The 27,173-nt window shown below is 33.9% G+C and overlaps 1 protein-coding gene across 1 annotated transcript; it reads right to left on the reverse strand.

Moving 5' to 3' along the window:
* Window positions 1–325: 325 nt before the first annotated feature.
* On the reverse strand, window positions 326–26,263 carry LOC128031595 (M1-specific T cell receptor beta chain). Its single transcript, XM_052619919.1, has 11 exons — window positions 26,038–26,263; window positions 24,323–24,616; window positions 11,867–11,926; window positions 4,675–5,010; window positions 4,518–4,535; window positions 4,315–4,418; window positions 4,154–4,179; window positions 2,705–2,751; window positions 1,428–1,775; window positions 1,090–1,193; window positions 326–951 (listed from the first exon to the last, which is right to left on the reverse strand). The coding sequence occupies exons 1-11, from the start codon at window positions 26,261–26,263 to the stop codon at window positions 916–918; spliced, it is 1,599 nt and encodes a 532-aa protein (XP_052475879.1). The 3' UTR covers window positions 326–915.
* Between the last annotated feature and the right edge of the window lie 910 nt (window positions 26,264–27,173).

Consider the following 27,173-nt stretch of genomic DNA (forward strand, 5'->3'; position numbering starts at 1 on the left):
AATGAATCACCAGTTTCTGCACCAGTTTCCAACAGCATGTTTGTCTTTCATTGGTTTTGTATGTAGATGTGTTTGAGCTTTGAGGCTTGTGTGCAGCAGCAGGTGTGTGAAAGATACAGGATGAAGCACGAACATCTCGAGAACGTTCTGACCACATCCTCCCCAACACCTCCAAACTGCTCGCAAAGAAATGACACCACATCCTGCTTTCAGCTACAGCAGCCTGCAGCAGTACAGCTCTTAATGTCAGCTATAAACCAAGCAAAGTAGAACATTTCTTCTGGATTCTGTATTCACATTTTCAAGTAGAAAAGGATCCAGTTGTATTATTTATTTATTTATTTCAGAAGAAAGATGTATTTACAAAATCAAGATGTTGCTGTTATTTTCGGTCCGCATTTTTCTTATTACTTTATGTGCATTGTTCCAGGAATTTAAGAAAAGCTTTAGAACTCATTATGAGAGAGGCCACGTATGCAGTCTTATTTTTCTTATTACAATGGAAGATTCTTACGTAACTAAGATAACAACCCACACTTTCCAAAAGTTCAGATTTTCCACAAAAAAAAAAAAAAAAAAAACACATACAGTATGAAAATATGCTCTGCTTCTCATAAAACAAAGGCCTCAGAATTTCGTAAACGCAGAATGTTTTAGTCATTGCACAAAACAGGATACAAAACTGTTTACATCACTTGTTGCTTAATTAGTCTCTCGTTGTTAGTTATTCATTCTTATCCAGTCACTATCTATTTTAAACGTACATGCTTTAAAAAAAATGAAGTAAAGAAAAACAATTGCATGAACGATTTGATGTTATACACAAATAATACAATTTAGGGAACTGACTGTCAATAATTTGTAAATAAAAATAAAGTCACTTCTGGCATCTCGCTGACAAAGTTTCAAGGTATCTCAGTCCTCTGGTAATTGTTTCTTCTTCGCTGAAAACTGAAGGGAAATAAACACATATCATATCATGGGATCCCGTGCATCACTCCATCCATATCTAAATTTATACCTATGTATTCATATACTGTTTATGCATATTTGATGTGTGATTTGTATGTTATAGTTATCTGGAATTACCTTGAGTTTGCCCACCACACCAGCCACAACCAGCGCATACAGCAGGCTTTTGCTGAGGAATAGGATGTAGCCAAAGCCGAGCAGTTTCAATCCTTTAGGCTTCACTACAAACACCAACATACAAACATATATGAAACAGTATTTGGGCAATTATAATAAACACTATCAACTCTCACTGCAACATATAATTATATCAAAGAAAGTGGCATCAGCAAATATTACATTTTATATTTACTGATATCTACTGTCTTCAGTAGAGCTGCTCATCGCTGGATTGAACTTGTTTCATAATATAAATATGTGTGTGTGTGTTATCCAGTTTAATGGTGCATTTTCACCTTTTTGACCATTTATGGTGTTTGCGACAGTGACATATTGCTTTCCGTTGAAGAAATGGACGGTGCAGGTGAAGTTATTTTTGGGATCTATCCAGTCCATGTCATCAATTTTCATTCTGCTGCTGATACGGTACATTAACGTTGTCTTGTCCTGTCGGGCTGAGGCGTCAGTTGAGACCCTGTCCTGTCTTTCCTCGCCATTCACTTTCCAGGACACACTCACATGATCGGGATAAAAGCCTGTGGCCACACACACTAAAGTTGACCATTTCTCTGTCTTGTTCTCTGAACAGAGTTCGTTTGGAGAAGGTGGAAGGATCTTGACTTTAGGGAGAGTGATTTCTGCAGCTTGAGAATGAGAGCGGAAAGTTAGGAAGATTCATTTGCATCAATTACTATGTAATTACTCTTGTAATAATTACATGTGTCATTGAAATGCTTGAATTTGATTGGTCATTCAGAGCGAAGATTATTTATGCAATTATGCTTTTTACTGGATGCGGATGAAATACAGTATCTATCTAAAGTCTTTTAAAGTCTTTATATAAATGTAAATATACATTACCGTCTAGATGCTTTGGTTTGTATACACTTTCAGGTTGCACTTTATTTTACAGTACGTGTACTAACATGTACTTATAGTGTACTTACAGTGAATTTATCTAAGAAAGTTCTGGTAATACAAGTTAACTACATGGGGTAGGGTTAGGTTTAGGGGTAGGTTCAGGGTTAGTACCTAGTTATTACATAGTTATTGGAATTACTATAATAAGTACATAGTATGTACATGAGGAACAGGACTGTAAAATAAAGTGCTACCCACTTTCAAATCGTTGGCATGCTTTTAACACATGCAACTTATTTTAAATACCTCTATTTATGGATGAACTTTAAAATGTATTACTTCTTAAATGTTCCCTTATCATCTCTTTTTTTTTTTTTAAATAAATATGGAATTAACATATTATTATAATAATAAATTTACTGAATGCATAGAAATGTATCCATTAATGAATAAATTAACATTTTACATGGATACAATTATTTTTACATTTGTATTTTAGTGGTCTCATACTTTTTGTTTTCTGTAGCCTGTCCATTTTATTTTATTTTTTCTTCATTTCCATGACATGGACAATAGTACATGCATTGCAATTTTTATTTATTTTTTGCATTGAAAACATGTGAAAATTTTACTGCATTTCACAAATCATATGAGTGCATTTATTGAATTATCTCTACTAGTACAATTTAAGAGTTTTAAAATTCAGACTTACCCAGAACTGTCAGTTTGGTCCCTTCTCCAAATTCTAGTTTTGCATAGCTAGTACACGATGATTTACCTCATTACCTAAACCTCAACAACTAACAGCTAATAATGGGCAACGGTACACTGTTTTTTGGGGGCCCCTTTTCTGGTTGAGACCGTGAAAGCCATAGTGGCCTCCCAGCTGTTACCCAGAGAGGCCTCTTCTGAGCAGCAGCTATTACAGGAGGTTTTGTGTATTTAAATGTGCATTATGATTTTAACAGTAATTCAAACTAACCAAAAGGTAAATATACACAGTGGCCCCAAGAACAGTCAAAACACTGTAAAATAGGATAATAAAATATATATCAAACCAAATACCATATGCAGAGGTTTTCTGAGAACTAACCTCGCTGCTCTTCTAATTTCCTCAGTTAATATCAAAACAACTAGACATTCAATAAGTGTAGGTTATCATTAACTATGCACTTAGATTTAGCAATTAAAAAGTGGTCAAATGCATGGTATTTTAATTTTACATAACGTATTTTTGAAATCATATTGCAAACAAAATATTAAATTTAAATTAAATAAAAATATAAAATTATTAAATATGCCAGAACAGGTACTTTTTGGGAGAAAGAGAGGGAGGGAGAAAGTGTTATGCTTTTATCCAAAGATTTATATTGCAAAAGAAAGATTTTATTCATGTTTATTCAAATGAACAGTTCACCTAAAAAAGTAAAAAGTGATTTATTTCTAATTACAATGTTTTAGTGACCAGTAACAGTGTATTGGCTATTGGTTACAGAATACAATCAACCAGTTACATCATTGTCATCATGTTGTTACTTAATTGAAAGCAATTGGGAGACCATTGTCAGTCCTATGAACTTTATTGGCTACAAATTGTCTTTTCCTTTTAGGCCTTTTGCAGATGCTTTTATTCAAAGCAATTCAAGGTATTCAATGAATTTATGCTCCCTGAGAATGAAACCTTTAACAGCAAGTGCCATCTACTCTACCAAAAAATAAAAGCTATCAAAATAGCTATTAGTCTTGAATTGGTGAACAATATGCCTATAAAAATAAGTGAGAATTTCCTTTGTGGGTAATATGCATTTATTTATGTATAAAAAAAAGGAAAGAAAATACAGTAAATCTTAATATGAGAAACAATGAGTTATATTTAGCTCTGTTAAGTGTGTTTTATTGGCATAGTAGTTTGTTATCGAATTGTAAGTATGTACAGTAGCAATGAAATAAGAAATATATATATATATATATATATATATATATATATATATATATATATATATATTATCAAAAAAAAAGTACCTGCAGATTTTCACTGCGATACACACTCAGTAAAGAACAGAAAGAGAGAAATGAAATGAAATGAAATAGATAGAATCTTCAGTTATATAATCAAAGAGTAGATGAGTTTTCTTGGTAACTCCGTCAATCCATAAATCTTCAGTTCATTCCCTTTCCAGGTGAACCCTGTAACAAATATCACATGAAGATTGAGACATTCAGAAAAACACGTGACCAAACACTTATCGCTTCTGTTGTTAATACACTTCCAGCACTTCTGTTTGAAATTCTACATTATAATTACAAGTTTATCATCCTTACCTTTCTCATCACATACACTAAGACGACGAGACCATACAGTCCACTCTTAGCGATGAACACACCGTATGCCAGTTTCATCCACTGTGCAGAATTCACATAGCTTTCTGGATATTAAAAGAACAAATCATAACATATTAGTCAGCATGGCATTAATAATATACTTTTGACCTCTGACATCTAAAAAGAAAACAGCAAACCCTTACCTGGCTCATATTCATCACCTGTAATTAGAAAATAATGAATTAGAAGACCCAGTTATTAAAATATTAAAATTACTTGAAGCATGTATTGCAAAATGCTTTTTATTCACAGACAGCACTTTCTTTTATTTCATCTTTAAACTTAAATTTAATGAAATACCTTCAATTCCAATGATACTGCTGGATACGTCCATGTACTTGTCTGTTTCATAGTAGTATTTCACTGTACATGTGTAATTGTGTTTTGGTTTGAAATCTTTTTTAGAGACTTGAAGTCTGCTGGATATGCTGAACAATTCTGTGTCTTTGTCTTGGATGGCATATGGGTCTGTCGCTATATCTTTTTTTAATTCATTGTTTCCAAGGCTCCATCTTATGCTCACATGGTCTGGGTAGAAGTCTTTGGCCACACACACAAGAGTGACTCTTTTCTTACAGCCAGTCTCGATTTCAGAGGGCTTCAGGATTTCTACGTCTGGTTTTTTTTCCTCACGCACTGTAAAACAATGTTATACATTATAAGCATACGTAACAAAATGTTATTATATATATATATATATATATATATATATATATATATATATATATATATATATATATATATATATATATATATATATATATATATATATATATATATATATTATATTATATTTTTCCCATGACATTTCATTCTGCTGAAACTTAAATTATGAATCATGCAGTTTTATGTTGATGATGATGATGATGATGATGATGATATTTTTTATTGTTATTTTTATTAGGATTACTATTATTTTTGCTGTTGTTATTATAAAAGAAATCGCACAATTATACAATACCGTTTATAACCCCATTACACAATACAAAATTCCTACTAAGAGCAGTTGCTTCTTCAACAGGAAAACCACAGACAGCTCATGTAGTGAAGCTAATGTATCTGTACTCATCGCTTTACAGTTATATGCAGCTCATAGCATTGATCTTACTTGATAGAGCATAAAGTATGTCAGCAGTAGCACATGCTCATAAAAACACTGATTCATATAGTGCACAAAAAGAAGAGTTGCTAAAGAACAGCTAGTTGCAACACTCTAGAAGAACTCACACATAATACATCACCGATATATTCAGTTATTCTAACTCTTACATTCAACTTTTGCCTCAATATACTCCTAATTTGTTGCTCAATAATAGTTAGTTGTCATATTTAGTTATGAGGTAGAATTAAGAATCTAAATTTTCTTTATAAGCACTAATAAACAGCCAATATGCTAGAAATATGCATGCTAATAAGCAACTAGTTCATAGTAAGAATTAGTCAATAAAAAAACTGAAGTGTCATAAAATAAATAAATAAACATTATTTTCTTTCTTACCCAGAACAGTAAGTTTGGTCCCAATGCCAAAGTATGCAGGTCTGTTGTTCACACTGCTCAACGGCTACAGTAAAACCCTTCCTATCACTTTAAACTGATTACATTCTTCATACTCTATGAATATGACATTCAGCATACAAATAATCATACCAAAATAAACCATTGACATTTGAGTGTCATATTCATGCATATCCATATACGTTTTAAGAAACACAAGAACATTAGATGTCACCATATCAAATATTTTGAGTGATAGTAAGGCAGATAACTTTCCTAAAGGCAGACTATTATCTAAACCTGTAATTCTTCAAACTCAGACCTCAACAGAACTCAGTTTTCAGCCCAGAACAGTGACAGTGTTTTACTCTAATGCCAGGGTCTCTGACTAACTCATGACCCATTCACTTATTACAGTTTGGATTTAGTTGAAATGGTGAATTTCAGTATTAAGAAATAAAAGGACATAATCAAATACCAAAAAAAAACACAAGCAAACAAATCTTCTTACCTAAAACAGTAAGTTTGGTGCCATTGCCAAAGTATGCAGGATCACCATAGTTCACACTGATTCTAAGCTACAGTTAAAACCTCAAATAGAGTAGAGATCATGAGAACTATATCCTACTGTATTTAACTCCAGTTCTTCTAATTGACACCGTCATTTTAGATATACTTCTTTCAAAATCATTTAAGCTCTGAAAGAGCAGCATGCTCCATTTACTCACCTAAAACTGTCAGTTTAGTTCCACTGCCAAAGTATGCTGGTCTGGCATTGTTCACACTGATTTTAAGCTACAGTTAAAACCTCAGCTATAATGCAGATGCATGTGAATATTACCACTTTTCATATATTCTTAAAGATGAATTAGCTAGTCCAATCATCAATCATTTTAGATGTCCTAATAAAATCCTTCCAAATGATTAAATATCAGATTGCTTGATTACTCACCTAGAACTGTTAGTTTAGTGCCATTGCCAAAGTATGCAGGCTGCGTTTGTTCACAATGATCTTAAGCTACAGTTAAAACCTCAGCTACACTGGAGATCATTGCCACTTATTCCACTTTATCTAACTTCATTTTTAAAGACTGCACATAGTATTTTCAGTTCTTCTGATTCATGAGAACACCGTTTGCAGATATCCTTTTAAAATATTAGGTTATGAATATCAAACATAATACTTAAACTACTCACCCAGAACTGTTAGTTTGGTGCCATTGCCAAAGTATGCAGGATTGAGATTGTTCACGCTGATTCTGATCTACAGTTAAAACCTCAAATATACTGCAGAGCATGTGAACATTGCCACTTATTCCAGAATATCTGGTTACATTTCCTAAGACTAGACCTATTCTGCAATCTTAAGTTACAAATTAAAAATGTTAAGTGATATAATTCACATATAATACTCGAATGACTCACCTAGGACTGTAAGTTTAGTGCCATTGCCAAAGTATGCAGGATATCCAGAGGTCACACTGATTCTAAGCTACAGTTAAAACCTCAGCTACAGATGGATTAATTTAAACAGTGCCACTCATCCAACTATATCTGACCTCATTTTTTAAGACATAATCAGATTCCCGAGAACTGCCAGTTCTTCCAATACCAATTCAGCAATTTTAGATAGCACATAGCAATTTTACTTTGGTCAGTGACCTCCAAATGACGATCACTGAAATAGCATGAGGAGTGAAATTTTTCTTACCTAAGACAGTTAACTTTGTTCCACTGCCGAAATAAGCCTGACCATAACCAGAGACACAGCATGCATGTGCTCTAACAAATTTACCCAAGACACCAAATGCTAAAGCCCTAGTATGTTTACTTCAATGCCCCTGCAAATATCACATAATTATCTACTAAATAACAATTATTTAAGTACTATGAGTGTTACTAACCATACAATGATTTAGACATCAGAGATATATATAAAAAAAAGCAATAAAATTTTGAAAACTGTTTAAAAATAACCTTTTAGACCTGAACAGCAAATAAACGGGATGTGTTTTAAATGTCCTAGTAAGTTCAAAAATATGATGCAAATGACTCACCTAGGACTGTAAGTTTAGTGCCGGCACCAAAGTGTGCTTCACTACCAAAGTTCACACTGATTCTATGCAACAGTTAATACTGCACCTCAAAATCAGAAAGTGTTCTACATACCTCAATACATCTAACTTCGTTTCAAAGAATGCTTATCTCTAGATTGCTACGAAGCATTCAAGTAAGTTCAGTTGAATATCATTTTAGACATAATAGAGCAACATTCTTTTTATTATTATTATTAACTTCAGTGTGTTGTAAGTGCATTGCACCTTGTCTAGCATAAAGATTTCAATGGCAATCAAAGAAATAGCATGCACATTTTTGAATATTCTTACCCAGAACAGTGAGTTTTGTTCCATTGCCGAAATAAGCTGGATAACCACCACCAGAGTCACAGCACACACGTGCACTAACAAATTCACTCAGGATGCCAAATTAAAGTCTTTTTTTTTTTTTTTTTTTACTTAAATGTCCAATGAATGCTGCTCAAATATATCCAATTCATTTACTCAGATTACTTATGGTAAATGTGCTTATATAACACAGAGACATCATAACTTAGAAGATCAGTTTCATCAACATCTTATATCTACAATTCTGTATATCCTGCTAGGGTTTTACATAAGACACAGAATACTCAAATTACTCACCTAGGACTGTAAGTTTAGTGCCATTGCCAAAGTATGCAGGATTGCCAGTGTTCACACTGATACTAAGCTACAGTCAAAACCTCAGCTACAGTGGAGATCATGGACACTTTGCCACTCGTTTTCTGACATAATTATAAAAATTAGATTTCTCTTACCTAGGACAGTTAACTTTGTTCCATTGCCGAAATAAGCCTGAGCAACACCAGAGTCACAGCACGCATGTGCTCTAACAAATTTACACCAAGTATAGGGTTCTACCTGAATGCCATGTGAATATACACAAAATCTACCATAGAGCTATTATTTTTAGTAGAATGACTAGTTATTTAGCATATAATGAATTATGCATCAGAGAGATATACAAGATATGCAATATAATTTTGAAAACTTTCAAAAATAACCTCAGAATTGAACATCAAATAAGCAAGATAAATAAGCGTTTCTAAATATCTTAGTAAGTTGAGAAATATTTTGCAAATGACTCACCTAGGACTGTAAGTTTAGTTCCATTACCAAAGTGTGCTTCACTACCCATGTTCACACTGATTCTATGCAACAGTTAATACCTCAGATAATCAAAATCAGAAATGATATGTCTAAACCTGTAAATAATGATTATCTCAAGATTACTGAGTATTCCCATTCATTTCAATTTAATTTGATGCATTTCATTTATCAACGTTTAAAAACCCATTAGCCTCCATTTGACATAGTTCAGTACATTTTGATTTACAGTCTAGCATAGACATTTTTGTATAGTCTTACCCAAAACGGTTAGCTTTGTTCCATTGCCAAAGAGAGCTGGATAAGTACCAGAGCACAGCATACATTTGCACTGACAAATTCACTCATGGTGCCAAATCTAAGGATTTTTTAGTTTAGTTTTTTTTTTTACTTAAATGCCCATGAATTGTACTTGATTATATTGATCATATTTACTTAGAGTGCTCATTTGAGTCATTTCATAAATATAAAACACGAACAGTTACTTTAGAAGTTGGCATATTAAAAATCAACAAATAAACAAACATCACATAGTTACATTTCTGTAGTTTTCTGATTTACATAGCATGCATAATACTCAAATGACTCACCTAGAACTGTTAGTTTTGTGCCATTGCCAAAGTATGCAACACTGCCAGAGTTCACACTGATACTAAGCTACAGTTAAAACCTCAGCTGTAGTCAAGATGTTGTAGACTTTCTCACTCATTTTATCTGACATAATTTTAAAAATATAGAGCGAGAGATTTTTCTTACCTAGTACAGTTAACTTTGTTCCTTTGCCAAAGTAAGCCTGAGAAGCAGTAGAGTCACAGTGCACGTGCACTAACAAATTTACTCAAGACAGCAAATTCTAAAGTCTTTAAAGCCTGGGTCATGCACATAGAATATTATTTTGAAAACGCAACATAGTGCACTTAACAAATACCATTTACTTCGGTCTAAATATCAACAAACACAATTTACTCACCTAGAACTGTAAGTTTAGTGCCTTTTCCAAAGTATGCTGGGTCGTACTGATCACACTGATTTTATGCTACAGATGAAACCTCCTCAAGATCTTTCCTACATATTTAACTTTTTACTTTTTAGTAACTTTGGGAACACAGCACTATAACAATTGTCAATCAAATGTCCAAGCGTGCCGTCTCAAATAAAGAATTGTTCAGAAGAATCAAAAAACCTCCTATTTTTTGTTGTTGAACTAGGCATACATTATGAAATAATAATAGTATGTTCTAATATTTCTAACGTATTTGCAAAGGTCAGCTTAGTAATATAACTTTGTTTTCTATCTTACCAAGAACTGTTAACTTTGTTCCATTGCCGAAGAAAGCTTGACCTCCGCCAGAGTCACAGCATACATGGGCACTAATAAAATTACTCCGACTTTATGGACTTAAGTCTTGCATTTCTTCTAAACATTGAGGCTTGAGAAATGCTTAGCAATTCTATCTATGCCAAGGAGGATGCTTTTTACACTTGTACTTTTATGCATCATTATACTTATTTTACAAACGATAAGATTATGTCCTTAATCGCGATGTCAAATGATTTTAGTGAATTTTTCACCGTTTTCTGGCTATGATGCAGAAGGTTATGTAAAATAAAGTCAAAATATTTCTTACCTAGTACTGTGAGTTTGGTTCCAGTGCCAAAATGTGCAGGGTTGTAGTTGTTCACACTGATTCTACGCTACAGATAAAACGTCCTCTACTCTTAATACCCATCTACATGCCATCACTAGTTCAACAATACAAAAAATTTATATTTTCAAATGAAATAAAGAGTTTTGAGTCAGGAAGAACCCTCAGAGTGCATTAACTTGATCAGATTTGTCGACTTAAATGCAATCAGCTATTTTGATTAGTAGCCACATTATTGATTAAGCATTGCCATTTAAACAATATGAAATGTGTCTCTTACCAAGTACAGTTAATTTCGTTCCTTCACCAAAATGAGCCTGAGCAGTATTTGACACAGCACACATATGCACTAATAAAACATCTAGGATGTCTGGACACCGAGCGATGGCTGGTTACAGACTTATTTCCAAAACAATTATCCACACACTTCAGCACCTAATAATATTTATCCAACAAATTCAGACAAAAAGATCTCACCTGTTACTGTAAGTTTAGTCCCACTGCCAAAGTGTGCAGGACTGTACTGATTACACTGATGTCAAACGACTGTAAAAAACTAAAGACTTTCTACAAACTACATCTAAACCAAACTGGCTATAATACAGGTAACATGCTAAAAAGATTTATATTCATAAGCATTGCTTTTCTTACCTAAAACAGTAAGTTTGGTGCCGTTTCCAAAATATGCTGGCGTGTTTGAGCACAGAGTATCAAGACAGTATCACAAACTTCTCAAAAAAACATACTCAGCTATATTATGCAATTCCCATTGGTAACTGAATGTAGCAAATGTGTTATTTGCATTTAATTATTCTTTCACGTTTACAAAAATAGTTCTTACCTAGAACAGTCAGTTTTGTCCCTTCACCAAAGATAGCCTGGCTGCTTCCAAAACACAGCATGCAGGCTCACTAATAAAATTACTAGAACTTCACAACCCTTACATTTAACTAATTCTACACAGTTCTTCTCTCTCTCTCTCTCTCTCACTCTCTTTTATAAGTTCTTTGATATATTCACATTCTCTGTCGTCTCAAATGACACATTTTATGTTTTCAATCATGTTACTTTAAATGAACAACTCATACTATTTTTTGCACTGTATACTCGTAACAGTTTCTAACTGAAGTGGAAGTAGTACTTACCAAGAACTGTTAATTTGGTGCCCTTACCGAAATAGGCTTGATAATTGGCACAGCATACGACTGTCATGTCAAAAAGGGACTCAAATCGATACTGAAATTGCACTGTACTTTTTAAAAAGCATTTCAGCATAGTCTAATCTTAATGCACAATCATCAGCCACTTGAGCTCAATAAATATTTTGTAATCGTCTGATTATCTCATGCGGGCCTACACATTAGTAAAGTTAAACGTATATCTTACCTAAAACTGTTAATTTTGTTCCATCTCCAAAGTGTGCCTGATAAGCATTGTCACAGTGGGACGGTGTGCGCAAATTTTCGGCACAAGCTATGGTACAAATTATTTTTAAAATGTGTGTCTGATTTGGAGGCACCTTCCCTACTGCTGTCATAGTTTAGTCAAAACAGAGTATGGAAGATACAGGTCAGACAATATGAGCATTGGTCAGTAGTCCCATTTATACATTAAAATAGAATTGCCTAAAACAAACTTACCTAAAACTGTCAGTTTTGTTCCATTTCCGAAGTATGCTTGCAAGCCAGAAGCACAATGTTTCAGAGTACTCCGAAATTTGCGTTAGAATTATTATTTTTTTCCCATGATCATATAAAAGTCTGTTAATTCCATAATAGTTGTCTCCCAGCAGGCTGTTCAATGTAAAAGCATGCAAATCCAAAATATACACTGATTTGCTACGAGGTAAGTGATGACGTTTTCCAGGCAAGTCCAACTTCAAGTATCCACATGTATTTACCGCTGATAAAATGTGTTCAGATTCATTAAATTAATTATTTTAAATATTAAGAACCCTTCTCTCATAGATATCTTTGATATTTAATGCTGGAATCCATTAGAAATGTCTGCAGTGTTTGTATTCATTGTCTCTGTCTAATTGACTTTACATGGAGGGAGGTTTTTGTACAGCGGCTCTATGGGAATGTATCACCGTGGCCCCCTGTCCCCACGGTGCTAAAACATTAGACAAAAACAAAAAATTCTCCTTCTCTCTTCCCCCCGACTCTTCCCCCAACCCCCATTTTATCTTTATTTTTCATCATTCTCTTGCACATGTTTCTTTTTTATGTCTATCTGTATACAGTCTATGTTGCTATTTCTGTGATTACTGAGAATTTGGGCAGGTGCAGATGCCTCCACCTAAAAATGTCTCTATGACAGTTTGTGGACCCCTCCCACATCCTCATTAAACAATCATCAGGGTGCGGAGAGGGGACAAGTACTGTTTTGGTTTCTTTTTTTATGTACTATAATGGAAAGTTGAATCAAATTCACCTCTAATTTGACTATTATACTGATTCAATATTCAATATTCTAAAAAATAATAATAATAATAATAAATAAAAAATGTAAAAAATCATCCAGCGATGTGCTTCCCTATCCTGAGTTCAGTTTTCTTGAAAAAAAAAAAAACATTATTCAAATTTAGTTTTAATATGCAGCTGTATTTCCATAACAAATTCCAAATGAATGAAGCCACTATGAAATATTCAGTACTTCAATTCTATTATAATTCATATTTTCACAAAATCATGTAAAACTAAATAAGACAAACTGATTTGTAATGAACAACTTCTGTTTAACCTAATGACTCAACAAACAATCTAGATGTAAATGAAATATACATGAATGCATGCAAAGTTGCAGTTTGTGGAGCATTGTACCATGTTCACACTCAATAAGACACTGTAAATAAAGCATCTGCAATATTATAGCAAAAATCATAGACAAACTCTAATAACTCTGCATTATTGTTTCAGTCACAGCAGTTTTACTTGTGTAGCTGTGTGATAATAAAACATCTCAATCGGACAGAATCCTAAACATTATGTACACCATTCTTTCAATTCGGACATTCTGTTTAGTGACTTGTTTTACTCTCAGTGAGAAGTAGCAGCATTCTATAATATGATAATATAATAAAATAATGATTCATTTATCCAATCTGGCAATGTGCCAACAAGACATGCCATAGTAATCAAAAGCTAAGCAAAAGTAACATTTCAAGCACTTTGTTGCTATTGACTACAATTGTGACGTATGGAAATACATCAGGAATTGAATGCATCATCATGCCATCTGCTGCTGTAAATAGAGTATAAAAACAGTACTAAAACTGCTCATATCATCCTGCAGAGGTCAGCATATGATCTTTAATCCAGAGGATGATCAAATCAAATTAAACTGTACAGCTCTTCTGAAAGTTAACTGTATTTATGATGAAATACTGCAAGAAGAGCACTTTGCATTTAATAAGTTATGAACGTGTCTATGTGTAGAGCCAGAGTTAAGAATGCATACGAAAATGAAAATAAGTTAGAAATCTGAAAATATTAATTGTACATCTCAATCTGATTATACAACAGTCACTTTGAGTCATGTTCAGAGCATCTGTTTGTAGTTTGTCTGTGTTTGTTCCAGACAGAATCTCAGTCTGAGTACATTCTGCGAGAGACAGGGATTTTTCCATTTCTCTCTACATTTTATTATTATTATTATGATTATTCAGTAATAATAATTCAATGAATAATTCACTCATACATCAATTCTTTTAAAAACACAGTTTAATTTCAAAATTAAGTGTTGGCTTGTCAATTACTTCCGTATTACTGAAAAACTTTACAAAAGATGAATAAAAGATAGATCTATTATTTGTGCATGTGTGTGATTTATATACAGTATTTAAAAAAAATGTGAGGTAACAGTTTCTGTTACAATTAGGGTATGTATGCTAACGTAAGAATAAAATGCTCAAGGAGGATCCGGATCAAATGAGAAGTTTACTGTATAACGAAGGAGAATACAGACAATATACCACACTTACAATACAATATCGGGTTAACATACAAATAACAGCATTACCATCACAATAGGTTAAGTTACAATCATGGACGAGGAAGAACTGAACAGAACGGGTATTTAAACACAGAGGAGGTAATCAGGGAACTGGAGACCAATCAATTGCCAAAACAAGAAAAGGAAGATGACCAAATAAGGAAACAAAAGTTCATTAACGTAGCAGTTTCTATAAAGCCCTTAGATTTATGATGCATTATAAGGGTATTCTTAAGGTATTATAGTGAATGCATAATGCATTATAAAAAATAAAATAAAAATAAAAATATATATATATATATATATTATGTTATATCAACTCATGAATAATCATAACAACAATTACGATACATCATAATACTTACGTATTTGTGGTTATAAGTTGAAGAGTATGATTATTTATAACAAACAATGAACAGCATATTAAATCTTGTATAGTATAATGGACTTTATCATATCTTGACATTGTTTATTTAAGATCTGTACAGTATCTTACTACAGCTTGTGAATAGTTAGATGTTGAGTGTTATTTGAGAATTTCCTCTAGAATAAATGTTTATTAAGTGAAGTGAGCTTAATACTCCTACTAAAAAAATTCAATGTTTTATTTTGTTTCCATTTTCTTTTTTTTCTTTTTTTTTTTTTTTTTTTTTGATGGTCCCCTTAATCAATCATCTAAAAGCATAAGGCTTGCACTACAGTATGCTTTAGAATGGTACAATCTAGTATGGTAAAATAAGTTGACGTATACTTCCAAAGACACTTACAGTATGTCAGTTTATCTGTTGGTTGACCATCAAAATAAAGTCCTAGCATACATTTACAGCAGTAGACCTTCTTATACTCCAATGACCACTAGTTGATGTAGTTGCAGAGTTACTCATCATCAGCTGTCTAAAGGGTACCATCAAAATAATCAAACTGATATTAGTGGCAACACATAATACACATAAGGTATATATGTAAACTTTGGAAAACAGTTTGTGAAAGAGGGGTGTATAACCAAATTTTTCATTTCTTGAACATTGCAACAGACATTTATCACTCAGTTTGGAGTTTCAAATATGACAAATTACATTAAGAAAATAAATAATATGTACTATATTAATACACATGCATAGGCAAAGATTACAGGTGTTCAAAACAGCCACATGTGAGATACTAAAAATATATTAGAGTTCATTTATATATTAAGATTTCTAAATATGCATTATTACATTTACCGCAGATACTGTATGTGCAACTGTTTAGCAATTACATTCACATTAACTACAGAATGTACATTTATAAGATCAAAGATAGTATATCTCACAACCAGCTTGATTCTCATGTATTTTCTCTCTGATCATTGTGGCTCAGGTTGAGGTTATTGCTCAGCTATCTGGCTAAGTTAAGGTACTGTGTAATGCTTGAAGCGCAGAAATAAATACCCGAGTCCTCCCCTACTACATTCTTGATCTCCAGCGAAGATTCTTTAATGGCAGGACGTTGCATTATATATTTTGGTTCTGTGAATGGGGAAACTGTCTCTTTATTGTCTCTTCCAACAGAAATGGCAACAAGGGACAGTTCACCTTGACTTCTCTGTCTGTACCAGTACATATAATAATAGGTGTCATCATCATGGTTGCATTTTAAAGTAACCTGTTTATCCCGTTGAGTAATCACTTGAGTTTGACTGACTTGATCATTCTGAGTGATGGTTATTCCTCCTAATGACTCTGTTGGGTAGAAAACTATTAATTATGTCAGTTCTCATAACAAAAATAAGATTTCTTAATACATTTCTGAATAAATAATAATAATAAAAAAAAGTCCAGATAAACTTACTAATAGCTAGCAGAAAAACAAACCCCGAACACAAAAGCCCCATGACAGTAAAGAGGAGAATCCACTTCTAGTGTACCTTTCCCCTTCTAGATGTATTTTGACTATCCTATTTAATCTGTCTATGATCAAAGGAACAGGAAATGACATCATCAATGAGAGATGAAAGCACAGTGCAGTCTTAACGTTGTGGTTGTTGTTTAGCAGTGCAGCTGTAATATAATACTGTGTGCTCGTGGCACAATAATAGAGAGCCGAGTCTTCGGTCTCTAGTTTGTTAATCTGCAGCGTGGACATCTTTATTACAGGACGGGTTGCTGCATACTTAGACTTTTGAGTTTTAAATGGCTCTTCAATCTCTACCTGGTTTTGGCCGATAGAAAACATCAATAAAGACAATCCCACACTCCCCTTTGTTTGCTTGTACCAGAACAATCTGTAGTGGTCAGAATTATCATGTTGACACGTCAATGTCACATTTGAACTGCTGTTGGCAAAGATTTCAGACTCTTGGCGGATTTCTCCATTGGATTTATCTGGAAAACAGGACAGTTGAAAAAGATAAAGATAAACACCACTGCTATACTGTGGTTGGTTGCCCCTGTGGAGAAGGGGACTGAATGTGCATTTGCAGTGTACTTCAAATGTTAAAGGTATAATAATTTTTTTTTTTTTTTTAAATGACTTGTAGATTATATAATATTAAGAAATAAAAGGCCATGTAAGTTGTAGTAATATCATCAATGGTAATAATAATTGTATCTATTACTGTAGTGTGTTGTTCAATCTTACATTTAAAAATCATAACAAATGTCTAATTTCAATAGAAATTTGGCTACATTCAAAATATATTTCAGTTTAGCATAATTGCTTCTCTGTATGCTTGGCAGTACAATTTAACTCTAATTCAAAGACAATAAAAGTCAAGAAAATATAAATACATGTTTAAAATGGTGGGGGTAAAATGTAATAAAATGCAAAAGCCTTACAGACAGTGAGCAGTAAAGTGAGTATGAACCAGCTGAGCTCCATGTTGTTGCATAAATGAACGAGGTGCACTCAGTAATACTGTGACTTACTTCCTATACAGCTAGGGGTCTACAGCATGAAAGATCATGTCAACTTCCTGTGAAAAGACAAGCACACACCCAACAACACATCTCTCCAGTGCTGACAAACTACTTAAGTAATTTCTAGTAAAAAAGTTACAGTCAATCTTTATTTTAAAGTCCAGTTCTCACTATGAAAAAATCATTAATTATGATTTTTGCCTCAATAAACTCAATACAATTAGGTGTTTATTATAATTTAGTAGGTCACTTGTTAAGTTTAGATGTTAGGTGTAAGAATATGACTATGCCGTATATATGCTTTATAAGTAATAATGCTAATAAGCATCTAGTTAATAGTGAGAATTGCTCCATATACTAAAGTGTTACCAAAGTTACAATAGTTTACAGTTGAAGTACAATTACCCTACCCTTTTTCAGAAAAGTGCACTGAAACATTTACAACACTGCAAGTTACTATGAAAAAGTGGCTAATAATTGTAGCTATTAAAGGGTCTCAGCTAGTGTGATAGCATCAAATTTAAAGGATACATTTACAGTTAAAAACAAATAGATATAGATAAAAAGCAGTATTTAATAACATATATTAGAAAATGGAAAATTAGTATAATATATTTACTTAAACATCCAACTGAACAGACTAACTGTTGTAAAAGAAATAAAGATAAACAGTTTAGGCTCATCAGCCTAAGTAAGTACAGTAGAATTTAACACTGGACTGACATGCAGACTAATTAATTTTAAAAAAAAGTGACTGAATAGAATATTTTGATAAATTTTGAATTATTTTGAAATAATTGTCACTGGAGACTCACAAGTAGCTTGCTTCTGTCATGCCACATGCCAACATTCTTGAATAAAAAGCCAGTTAAAGCTTTATTAGCATTGCTACTTTTATTAAGTAGCTCCACAACCCTGCAGCCAATGGGTTATATATTGTTCAATGTCTTACAAGCACTGGAGGAACAACATCCCTCAAGCAAGATAGCTTTAGTCTCACATAGACAGACCATCAGACTAATGGAGGAATGTCTGGACTCCACTGTAGCTTTCATTGGCCAGTCACTGCCCAAGAGGACGTCTGATGTAAAGCAACCAATCACAGTTTGCTCTTTTCTGCATCATGTTTAGGGTTGAGAAAATGTAAAGTCAATGACTGACACTGCATTTCATTCAAGAACATTATGCAGGTTTACTGCAGCTATGACGCAACAATGGTGCTGTGAATTTCGCATACTTTTGAAAATCCAGCGTTTAGTTGATCTTGATAAGCACTCATTGCCACAGTGGCCTTCTTCTTACATGTGTTCGGCATCACAACGGCTTTGTTTCGAAGCTGACCATTTCAGAACATGACACAATGCTCCCAGAATTTCTGTAGAATTCATCCAGTCAGATGATGATATTTTTTGTGCCATATGCATCAGACGTTTAGCCAGCGGCCTGTGGGGGCGTGATGTTTGAGGCTGAGACAAGCATATCCTTACAGCAAAGTTTCCTTAACTCCAGGTGTCAGTTATATCACACTTATTGTTCGAGTGTGCACAGTTCTAGCTTCACTGTGCCCTGCAGCACAGTAATATGTACCACTGTCCTGTGCAGTGACTTTGGATACATTCAGGCTGAACCGGTCTCCATTTCTGTTTAGAATGGCTACATAGTTCTGTGTTGGTTTGTCATGCTCTCTTATAATGAAGTGAATAGGTTGTCCATAATGGTCTTGCTTGTACCAGTACATAGTATAGGTAGACATGCTAAATCCTGCTGCCATGCTACAGTCTAAAGTCACTTCTTCTCCTGGTAGCGCAGACATGAATCGTGTTGACTGAAGCACAATGTGAGCTGATGTCTGACCTACAGGGATAAAAATCAATAGACAAACAAATAAGTCTGAAAAAGCACTTATTTTCAGTATAAGCAATTAAGTTATGTATAATGGACTAGCATGAGTTCAGCATGTTGTTTGCCTTGAATAAATAAAAAGGGATTTGATCCATTCAGTTGTCCATACTTTGTAAATGTCCAAACTGCAAATATGAAACTCACTTTGACACACAATAAGGAGACATTTCAGGAGAAGGATTGAGATTCGACTGTTCCTCATCTTTCAGATTGAGCCAAATCAAGTGGAGCGCTAAGTAGCAAAAAGTAAGCTAACAAGCTGACTCCAAGAGGAGGAGCTGGGCTTTGTAGATGACGATTGATGGGTATGGTTCAAACAAAAGTGAAAAAAAAAAAAAAACATTTCTGACATCATCACAAATGAATATCACAAGTACTGCATAAATTAAATGATGTGCAAGATTTTGAATAGGATCGTAAAGGCAACTTCTGAATGCATAAAGGTGTTTTCTGCATTTATTTATTTTTTTACTTGCTATTTAAAATAATATACAGGTTCTCTGTGCACAGCATTTCATGCATACATTTAATCTAGATATCATAAAATCTGATGTTATAAAGCATGTTGTTAATATTTGTGCAACATGAAGTTTTCCATTCAAATGTATAGATTTTTGTAAATACAAAGATGGTATTCTCATTCTAAAGACAATAAAAATATTATGAAGTATGTAATTATATAATTTTAGGATAGACATCTCCTGTTATTGATGATGCGATTTTTCTTTGGGTGTATTATACAGGTGCATCTCAGTAAATTAGAATGCCGTGGAAAAGTTAATTTAGTTCAGTAATTCAACTCAAATTGTGAAACTCGAGAATTAAATAAAGTCAATGCACACAGACTGAAGTATTATAAGTCTTTGGTTCTTTTAATTGTGATGATTTTGGCTTTCAGCTGCATTGTTTGGTCTCTTGTTTCTCATTTTCCTCTTGACAATAGCCCATAGCTTCTCTCTGGGGTTCAGGTCTGGTGAGTTTGCTGGCCAGTTTAGCACACCAATATCATGGTCATCTAACCAACTTTTGGTGCTTTTGGCAGTGTGGACAGGTGCCAAATCCTGCTGGAAAATGAAATCAGCATCTTCAAAAAGCTGGTCAGCAGAAGGAAGCATGAAGTGCCCCAAAAACAGGTGCAGTGACTTTGGTTTTCAAAAAACACAATGGACCAACACCAGCAGTCGTGGCCTAATGGTTAGAGGGTTGGACTCCCAATCGAAGGGTTGTGGGTTCTAGTCTCGGGCCAGATGGAATTGTGGGTGGGGGGAGTGCATGTACAGTTCTCTCTTCACCTTCAATACCACGACTTAGGTGCCCTTGAGCAAGGCATCGAACCCCCCAACTGCTCCCCGGGCGCCGCAGCATAAATGGCTGCCCACTGCTCCGGGTGTGTGCTCACAGTGTGTGTGTGTGTGTGTGTGTTCACTGCTCTGTGTGTGTGCATTTCGGATGGGTTAAAATGCAGAGCACAAATTCTGAGTATGGGTCACCATACTTGGCTGAATGTCACTTCACTCACTTCACTCACTCACTCAGCAGATGACATTCCACCCCAAATCATCACAGACTGTGGAAACTTAACACTGGACTTCAAGCAACTTGGGCTATGAGCTTCTCCACTCTTCCTCCAGACTCTAGGACCTTGGTTTCCAAATGAAATAAAAACTTGCTCTCATCTGAAAAGAGAACTTTGGACCACTGGGCAACAGTCCAGTTCTTCTTCTCCTTAGCCCAGGTAAGACTCCTCTGATGTTGTCTGTGGTTCAGCAAATTCCTTGAGACGTCTGTGTGTGGTGGCTCTTGATGCCTTGACCCCAGCCTCAGGACATTCCTTGTGAAGTTCACTCAAATTATTGTTGTCAACTTTCTGTTAACATGCTTGGATACAGCACTTTGTGAACAGCCAGCTTCTTTGGCAATAAATGTTTGTAGCTTACCCTCCTACAAAAGTCTTCCCCATGATTATGTAGCCTAGTGAACCAAACTGAGAGACCATTTTAAAGGTTCAGTAAACCTTTGCAGCTGTTTTGAGTTGATTAGCTGATGTCACCATATTCTAATTTGTAATGTGACCCAAATTCATAACAATTAAAAGAACAAAAGACTTAATAAACTACTTCATTCTGTGTGCACTGAATTTATTTAATACACAAGTTTCACAATTTGAGTTGAATTACTGAAATAAAATAACTTTTCCATGATATTCTAATTTCTAGAGATGCACCTGTATATGGAATAAATGCATCAACAGGGTTCAGACATCAATGCCCCAATATCTACATTGCGCTGGTGTATGAATAATATATATATATATATATATATATATATATATATATATATATATATATATATATATATATATATAACCATTTTAAAATATCTAGATTTCCAAACAAATTATTCGTTAAATATGGTCTGATCTTCATCTACTTTGAGTTGCAATTATAAAAAAAACACAATTTCACTTAACTAATAGGACACAAACAGTTTTACCTTTCAAAATTTTATTGAAGACACTGTACCTTGCAAATAGTGTTCAGCACATATTTTAAAGGGCATGACTGCATTGCTACCTGATTTGTATAATTCCTTCGGTAAATCGGAGAGGCATAATTCATTCTTAGTGAATACCCCATTGCTTTTTGATTACAATTTTATTGTTTTAATATTAATTAATTAAGTCTAGAGACATGCCTGCTCTCAGTTGTTTATACCATAACATGACAACTAAGCTACTGTCAACATGTTTGCACTTGATCTGTGCCTCGCCACTTCGGTTGGCAATCAAGAGAGGAGTCTGCTCAAATTTCAAACAGTTTGCTGTCCCAGATAAAATATTGGTAAAGTTAGAAAGCATTCTGAAAAGTATCTTTCAAAATTGATTAAATAGTATATTTAAGTCGCGTTATTATCATACCAAACATTAGTTCACACATCTCTGCTGCACTGAGTGATGAAAATGAAAGAGATGCTTAGAGACATTAGAGAGGGAAGACTGTAATATCCTGTATTGTAACTGTATTTGCCCGCATTTTTATACCAGAGTTACATCTCCCCCTGTTGGCTCTACAACAACCAGAATTCTTTTTTGTTTTTGATATGCAAATCTTTGATTGATTGATTGATTGATTGATTGATTGATTGATTTAAAGTATGCCATGATTTCACACTGAAAAAAGTTAAATGACAACTTGCATTAATGCAGTTATGAAATATTATTATGTCGTTATTATTATTTTTTTATTTTTTTTACATTTCATGCATATTTTAAAAAGTAAAATAAACACTGAGGTCCTTTGTCTAAGTGAACATTAACTAGCCAAGTTTGATTTTAAGTGAAAATTCTACTTTCATATAGCTTTTGTTTATGTTGAAATTAAGTTGTAAAAATGTTAAGTTGTAAAGAATATATTGACCTATGTCAAGTAACATTTTTGCTTTTGAATAATGAAAATATATTAATTAAACACTGAAATGGAGGGGGGGGGGGGTCACAGAGATTTTCCGATTTACTTTATTACATTATTTGTGATCTAAACAATAAGTTTATCTTCTAAAATTAATTTCTTTGCTTTTAATTAATACAACAAATAATAAATAATATAATAAAAATGTACTATATTAAATTATGTAGTGGTGAATGTTAACTGATCAAATACTTGAAAATTTGGATTTTGACATAACGGAATCTGTAGTTTGTTTGCTCTGGCTAAGAACACGCAACTAAAAAGATTATGTCTTCGCTGCTTTAAAGGTGCAGACTTATTTAACATTCCAACATGTGGTGTTGTTTGATAGCAGCTTGCATCTCATTGGTCAAATAATCAAATATTGTGTTGGCAAACCTGAGTATCTTTAAGTTAAAACAGTAAAGGAAAAAAAAAAAATTTAAAGAATACTTGAATATCAAAGCAAAGATATGAAACCCATATACCAATGTTTGGTTTCCTGTGTGCTTGAGTTTTAGTTAAGCAGTAATTTTAGTTTGTGGCACTGTGCATACTGACAGCACAGTAATAAACAGCAGAGTCTGATGTATTGAGATTAGAGATTTCCAGAGCTCCTTTCAGTGTATTTGTTTTCTTCAGTGTAAACCGGCCTTTAAATCCATCCTCATAGCTGGGTTCACTCACACTGTAACCAATTAGATCCATGAATGTATCCTTCTGCTGATACCATAGCATATTTATCATGGTATTATCATCATGTGTGCAGGTCATCTCTGTTTTATCATTTTGATTTGCAAATAAGAATCTAATGTTCTGTTGAACATGCACACATTTTGTCGTCCCTGTGAAAATAGGCAGGATTTAAGAAATATTCCAATTCATTAGGAAAAACATCTATTAAGTAATGATTCAAAAATTCTATTGCTATCTCAAGTGCTTTCTTACCAATGTAAAAGAAGAAAAATAGGCACAGTTCATATGCAGCTCTAAACATCCTTCTAAGGGTTACGAAAACTGATCATGCACTGCAAAGATAATATGACAAGAGAGCAGGCAGAAAACTATAACAGACAGCGAGAGGCAAGTCTGCACATTAAAATAGTCACATCTCCCCCTATTGACTGTATCACATCAACAAGACCTTGATGCAAAGTTATTGGTGTTTTTTTTTTTTTTTTTTTTTTTTTTTTAAGGGAGGAGTAAAATGTCAATAATTTGCATGTGCAAGTTCTTTGTTCTACTGGCTTGTCTTTAAAGATATGGCTTCATTTATTTGTGGTTAAGGCAGATGTGATACCAGCTGCTATTCAAAAAGTTTTTGTTGTATAATTTATTGGTGTTTATTCACTGTGTAAACTAGCAGCACACAGATACACAGCATCAGTCCCCTTCTTAACATCAACCTTCAGGGTCCATTTCTTTGTCTCTGTACCAGAAATTGTGAAGCCTTTCTCAAACCCCTTCTCATAAGAGGGAGAGTTAAAATCGTTGCTCCCAATAAGCACTGGTCCTTCACCCTTTATTTGTCTGTACCAGTATTTGTAGTTATATTCTGTATCGTTCTGGTAACAATGCATTTCAACTGAGGAGCCTGAAAGCCTGGATATGTACTTCGGCCATTGAGTGATCAGAACACCGTCACTGAAATCTGCTGGAAATATTAAAACAAAAACAGGTCCATTAGAAATCTATATTTGGTCAACATGTATAAATGGGAATCACTGTTATCCAAAGTTAGAATAATACCTTTTAGACAAAGCAGTGTGAATAGGAGAAGAACGTCCATTTAGACCTGCTTTTTGTGGACTATTTTCTTTTGTTAAGTTTATTACACAAAGACAAAGTACACAAACTGCTGGTTATTTTCTGAAGCCACACCCCTTTGTTTTTAAATCATTGGTGGAAAAAGGATGATGCTGTTCATCTGTTTCAAAACCTCTTGCATACGCGGCCGGATGCCTTCTGAGCCAGCATCTATTCAAAGATCAGTAAAGTGACTGATTTTGAAAGCTCTTCCACTGTAATGAGAGTGAATGATTTTAAAAGGCAGTAAAATTCTAAAACTTTCTAGTAGAAAAAAGAAGAGAAAAGTTGATATGGTGTCAAGTCTTTATGAGTGAATCAAGGAATCCTTCATCAAACCTATTTGTGCAATTCTTTCAACTGATTTGCCTGCTGATTCATTCAGGAACAAGTGACTGGCTGTGGTTAAAATGTAGTAGTATACTATTCTTTTTATTTCTCTTTTACATTTACACAACAGAAATAGAAGGAGTAGAGTCATTTTGAACTCTGCAGAAGTGTATCACCGAATCATTCACTCAACTGATTTTTTTCATTTTGCTCGCTATGGCACATTTTGTTGTAGCGTTTTTTTATTGGCAGAACAAAACATTTCTAATGTTACTCACGTTTAACTTTACGTACATTGAACAACAAACTGGTTTTCTGTCAGAACAACTAATGATGTCTTAAAATTGGTCTAGGCAGTTTACTAAGTTTTGAAACTTAGTAGCTTATTTCATATATTAAGGTTTGTCTATTAAACAGACTTTATCTCTGCCATTTTATTTTCGTTGTCTAATACGTGTGGCCGTTTCTGTGGAACGGTCACACATCTCACCTAGGGAGAGAATGTCCTCTTTCAAAGAACAATAACAAAAATTATAAATGGTTATGAAAATGGATCATATAGCAATCAAAGGACATCTTACCTATATATAAAAATAAATATTTGAATGGTCCATATGCAACTCAGCAGTGTTAAAAATTCTGCAGCCATGCAAACAGCAAAAATAATGTGATGAGAGAGTATGTGAGAAATGTTGTCACAGACAGAGAGAGGAAAACTTGTACATTAAAATGACTCTATCTCATCAACGAGAGCTTTGTGAAAAGTGTTTCTGGTGGAAGGGAGGAGTTTAACATTAATGCAAGTATATGCATGATTTTTCTGTTCCTACTGGCTTGTCTGTAAAGATATGGCTTCATTTATTTGTGGTTGAGGCAGGTGTGATTGCAGGTTGCCATCAAAAAGAGTTTTTGTTGCACAATTTATTGGCGTTTATTCACCGTGTAATCTAGCAGCACACAGATACACAGCATCAATCCCCTCCTTAACATCCACTTTCAGGGTCCACTTCTTAATCTCTGTACTTGACACTGTGAAATTGGTTTCAAATCCTTTCTCATTAGAGGAAGAGGAAACAATATAGCTCCCAACAAGCACCAGCTCTCCTTTTATTTGTCTGTACCAGTATTTGTAGTCATAAGCTGTATCGTTCTGGTAACAGTTCATTTCAACTGAGGAACCTGGAAGACTGGATATGTACTTCGGCCATTGAGTGATCAGAACACCGCCACAGAAATCTGCTGGAAATGCAAAGATATAATAATTAAAACAGGATATGTCGTCCATTAGAAATCTACATTAATTCAAAACCACGAGGATCACAGTCGTTTCTTATTCCAAGTGAAAGTTGAATACCTTTTAGACAAAGCAATGTTAAGAGGAGAAGAAAGGAGTCCATTTAGAGTAGCTTTTTTGTGAAATGTTCTCTGATGTTTGGTTAATAATAATAAAAAAATAAAAATAAAAATAAAAAAAAACACTAGTAGTTCATATATTTTGTAGCCACGCCCCTTTGTTGTTTAGCCATTGGTTGAAAAAAGAGGAGCCTTTGTTCTGTTCCAAAAGCTCTCGCATACATAAGCATCTGACTTCTTTTAAGTGACTGATTTCAAATAAAGACAGCAATTCAACTTACTGCAAAAACAGTGCATGATTCACAAAGTATATTAGTGGAGTTTGACATTAGCATGTCATAAATCAAATGTTATAAATGAGGGGAAAAATAAATAAATAGCACAGACATAAATATGGGCCTTTTTTTCTTTTTCCTGGTTTGGAACATGGTTGTATACTGAAGCAAGGTAAACACACATACAGGCAAATGAGAAACCATTAAAAATATATATTTTGCCTACAAATTATAAGTAGGTACAAAGTCATCACCTTTTAGTAAATTTCACAGTTTGGAAGCAAAATATGTCATTTCCACTGCCACTATCCCACCCCATGATCCTTATGATTAAATTACTCAGTCAACCAGTTTGTTCATTTAGAGTGCAATGATTGTGTGTTGCTTGGAGATTTATGTATTTCCTGTATGTCTGGTGGTTTGGGTTTTAGTCAGTTAGTTAATAAA

The sequence above is a fragment of the Carassius gibelio genome, chromosome A17 (assembly GCF_023724105.1).
Source record: "Carassius gibelio isolate Cgi1373 ecotype wild population from Czech Republic chromosome A17, carGib1.2-hapl.c, whole genome shotgun sequence".
NCBI lineage: Eukaryota > Metazoa > Chordata > Actinopteri > Cypriniformes > Cyprinidae > Carassius > Carassius gibelio.